A 4,504-nucleotide genomic window follows, 5' to 3' on the forward strand; every position below is an offset into this window, starting at 1 on the left:
GCCGACCTTCGCGACCCACCATTTTCTCTTACCTTGTTTACTGCTGACAAAATGGAGGAATTGCAATCGCGCCCAAAGCACGTGATGGCGACGTTCGGGGGCCGTGACCTGCTCTCTGCCTCCCTCAGGCAGGAAGATTACAGAGAATTTTCTTTTTAATCTTCTGCGTCTCCAATTGCGCAAATTTGCAGTCTTCAGCCACGGCAGCCAGCTTTTGTATTCAATTTTTTAAAATTTTTTGTAAATTGAAACAATTTTGTTGCACAGCACGTTTAATCAAAGAGACCAAAGCCCATGTCATTGTCAGACGCTTCAGATTCTTCCTGTTTGTTCTCTTCCTTTTTCTCTTCAGCAGCAACATGGGCAGCGGTGGAAACAACTGCTGCGGCAGCTGGGGCACATTGACCAGCACCAATGTTGCAGACCAGACTATTGATGTCAATATTAGCCAATGCCTTGGCAAACAGACTGGGCCAAAAAGGCTCAATGGTCACACAGTTGTTTTTTTTTCAAATATTTTTTATTCTCCTCCTTTTTCACATTTTCTGCCAAATTTACAGCCACTAACAATGAACAATAATCAGTAATGAATGTAATGTCAATCCCCATATCAATAACAACAATCCCATCCTCCCACCAAACCCCAGACATCAGCCTGCATGTTAACATAAACAAATGACAAAAAGGAATCAGGAATCACCCATGGTCACCATTAACACATAGAGTATCTCTCCCCCCAACCCTCGCAGCCACCACCCCCCCCCCCCCATAATGATCGATGTGATCCAATTCTCGAAAGTGCATAATGAATAACGCTCATGAATTGTAGAACCCCTCCAACTTTCCCCTCAGTTCAAATTTGACCTTCTCAAGCATCAAGTATTCCAGCAGGTCCCCACGCCACGCCAGGGCACAGGGTGGAGAGGTTGATCTCCACCCTAACAAGGTCCACTTTCAGGCGATCAACGAGACAAAGGCTACAACATCTGCCTCCGCACCCGCTTCCAACCCCGGTTGATCCAACATCCCGAGTATGGCCTCCCAAGGGCCCGGGTCCAGTTTCCCGTGCACCACTTTAGAGATTACCCTAAAAACCTCCTTCCAGTAATCTGCCAACTTTGGACAGGACCAAAATATATGAACGTGGCGTGCGGGGTCTCCCCTGCAATGTTCACACACATTTTCTACCCCCTCAAAGAGCCGGCTCATCCTCGCTCTTGTAAGGTGCGCTCCATACACCATCTTCAGCTGTATCAGCCCCAACCTCACACACGAGGTGGAGGCATTCACCCTCCGGAGCACCTCACACCAGAACCCCTTCTTCATACCCTCACCCAACTCTTTCTTCCACTTTGCCCTGATCCCATCCAGCGGCGCCTTCTCCTCCTCCAAAATAGCCCCGTAAACTTCCGATTCTACCCCCTTCTCCAGTCCCCCTGTCGTCAGCACCTCCTCCGGCAATGCGGAAGCCGGCTCTACCAGGAAGCTCTGTATCTCCTTTCTGGCAAAGTCTTGAATCTGCATGTATCTAAATATTTCCGCCTACTCCAGCCCATACTTCGTTCCCAGCTCCTACAATCCAGCAAAGCGACCCCCAAGAAACAAACCTTTTAGTGTCCTAACTCATTTCTCTTCCCATCACACAAGCTGTTTTAATCAGGGGTATTGAGTTTGACTTTGGTGATGGTGACCTCGTCGTCGTGCAGGATGAGAGCGCTGTAGATACAGGTGAGTTCCGAGGTGGAGGCCATGGCGTTGGATCTCTGTGGGTGGGTCCGATGGTGCCAGTCGTCAGGGGGGGGATACTTGGCCTTAGCTTCGTTCAGAAGAACTGAGTACTTCCAAACCGGGCAGAGCGAGCAGCAGCTGGCATTTAACAACGCTGGCTGCGAGCGGCCTTTTTACCATATAAAAAAAACTCTGCGCATGCGCACTGATGATCGGGCATGCATGCGCAGTGCGGTCGTATTTTTTTTATATGGTAAAAAGGCCGCTCGCAGCCAGCGTTGTTAAAGGCCGGCTGCTGCGGCTGTTGCCTGTGAATTTGTGCAATCGGGAGCGCCACGACGGACGGCTCCGCGACCCTCCCAACACAAGCCCACGACCCACCCGCGGGTCGCGCCCCCGACTTTGATGATCACTGCCACACGGAACACCGGGCTTGATTCTCTCACCCCGGGGCCGGGCCGGAGAATCGCTGCGACCGGCGTGAATCACGCCCTGACGCCGGGACGTGGGCCACTCTATGGGCACCCCCCCCCCCCCCCCCCGGGCCACTCTATGGGCACCCCCCCCCCCCCCCGGGCCACTCTACGGGCACCCCCCCCCCACCACCACCCCGCCCCCCCCCCCCCCCCCCCCCCCCGCGGTGATTCTCCGCCCGGGATGGGCCGAGCGGCCGTACCAAAAAACCCAAGTCCCGCCTGCGCGGTTCTAACATGGTCTTACTTGGCAGGACCTCAGCGTGGAAGGGTCCGGGGGCAATCTGTGGGGGGGGGGGGGGGGGGGGGGGGGGGGGGAGGGTGAGGGGGGGCGAGCCAATCAAAACGCTGTAAACTTCAGTGGGACAGAAAGAGCCTGCTGACGCCCAATGGGTCACTGCATCTGCTGAGGTAAAATCCGCTGCGGTGGGGGGAGGGGCAGAAAATCCTGTCCTAAGTATTTCCTCCCTCATTTTGTTTATCCCATTCCATGGTGAGAAATTTCTGGCCATTCCCGCCGGTGGGATCTTCCGGTACTGCCGACGGCAACCACGGGTTCCTCGGTGGCAGTGGGTGCAAACAGTGGGAAACCTCGTTGACAGCAGCAGAAGATCCCACCTACAGTCAATGGTAGGATTCCTCTCTGCTGCCGTGACTGAAAAGGAGGTCACGGTCACTAACTTAAGGTCACGGGACAGTGTCAGGCCTCCTCCAATTTACTTACGATTGAAAGCAAGAAGGAAGTTTTTGATTTCGGCAAGTTTGTCACCTTGGCTGAAGAAAGTTTTATTAATCAGAATAATGTTTGAAATTCTGCTGAGGCTTAGAAATAAGTGCTTTGGGCAGGAAATACACATAACATGTATTCTGATCACCTACATAATGATACGATCTGAATATTGAGCAGCTGAATTGTTCTAACATGTCGACCTCCACAGATGACGGAGAGAAGGGAGTAGGGAGAGAATGCTATGCATTTCGGTAAAGATTTCCTCTGAGCCCTCGTCCCGGCTGTTTCCACCAGGTGTGAGGTGCGTGGAGGTTTGGTGTGAATATGGTGTGTCTATCAGAGGGGTTGAGTGGGCTGTGGAGGTAACCATCCAGTCCATGTGCACTGCAATCGCCCACACTTCAGAGCACCAATCTTCATCCATAGACAGACTGGTGACTGACCTGGAGGGGTGAACTCACTGCATAGCAGAAGCAATCATATACATGTGCTCTGAGCTGCACACCATCACCATGGCTCCGCACCTAGGGGCCCAGAGCCAAGGCGGCAATGGGATTGAGAACCTGGGCACTGAGCCATCTCCTAGAACCTCACAGGGTGATAGGGGGGCTGCAGTTGATAGGGTAGAGCCTTCAGAGAGCCAGGTGTCTGAATTGGTTATTTTTCATTTCCCTTCCTGTTTGAACGCATCTCAAGTACCCTGCTTCGAACCTAACCTCATGTTTATAAACATCTATGAATTAAGTTATTTCACTTCTTTTTCTCAGCAGAAAGCACTTAACTTCTTTTAATGCGGTCAGGAGCTGTCAATTGTAGCTCAAAATAGCAGCCCAATAGATGGGTTCAGAATGGAATCCCTGACGTTCCCACCATGCATACAGTTGCATAGAATTGCTTCTGGCTGCCATTCCTAGCACCAGCACAAACCTGAAGAGATTAAATTTCAGCAGGAGAACATCTCCCAATCCAGAACATCCAACCCATTTGTAGTAATCCACGGGAGGCAGGAGTTCCGTCACCACACCAATATTTATTTACAATAACGATATTACAGAAGCAGCTACAAACAGTGCTGCTAGCAGTCCAGTCAACTTAAGACTGGCTCACAAAGTCTACACAGGTGATTATATGGGCCCCCTCAATGAGCTATCATTGAGGGAGCTCATACTCCAATTGGCCAACCAATAAAGCCAATTGGAGTTCATTACACCATTATGTTTCCAAATGCCAGGTCAACATAAGCTTAAGGAATAGCACAACACCTTTAAATCAGGCACTTTCCAGCTTTCCTGCCTCAGCACTGAGTTCCACAATTTCAGACCATAAACTCTGTTCCTTCATTTTGTTTGTTTTGCAAGTTTCATTTTGTTTTCTTATTTTTGATTTCAGACAGCTGTATGTTTGCTCTAGACACACCTTTTGCTTCTTTGGGGGCAATGTTGAGCCCACACGAGCTATCAGCGAGCTCAGTGACATGGCGGAAAATTCGGCTGCTTGAAAAATGCAATTCTTGCCGGTGAGATGGCGATTTGTGATCTTCAGGCCCCTGACCGGTGGAGGAACGAGAAAAACA

The 4,504-nt window shown here is 50.9% G+C and overlaps 1 protein-coding gene across 1 annotated transcript; it reads right to left on the reverse strand.

Moving 5' to 3' along the window:
• Nucleotides 1–272: 272 nt before the first annotated feature.
• Nucleotides 273–1,751, reverse strand: LOC119972177 (60S acidic ribosomal protein P1-like). Its single transcript, XM_038808499.1, has 2 exons — nt 1,677–1,751; nt 273–455 (listed from the first exon to the last, which is right to left on the reverse strand). The coding sequence occupies exons 1-2, from the start codon at nt 1,749–1,751 to the stop codon at nt 273–275; spliced, it is 258 nt and encodes an 85-aa protein (XP_038664427.1).
• Between the last annotated feature and the right edge of the window lie 2,753 nt (nt 1,752–4,504).

Source organism: Scyliorhinus canicula, chromosome 10, assembly GCF_902713615.1.
Source record: "Scyliorhinus canicula chromosome 10, sScyCan1.1, whole genome shotgun sequence".
NCBI lineage: Eukaryota > Metazoa > Chordata > Chondrichthyes > Carcharhiniformes > Scyliorhinidae > Scyliorhinus > Scyliorhinus canicula.

What these genes read in the sequence shown, in the direction of transcription:
- LOC119972177 (XM_038808499.1), bottom strand. Translation starts at nt 1,751, where the DNA reads ATGGCCTCCACCTCGGAACTCACCTGTATCTACAGCGCTCTCATCCTG. An exon ending in ACGAGGTCACCATCACCAAA is followed by an intron (nt 456 to 1,676) that starts GTCAAACTCAAT and finishes CTGTTTGCCAAG; the next exon opens with GCATTGGCTAATATTGACAT.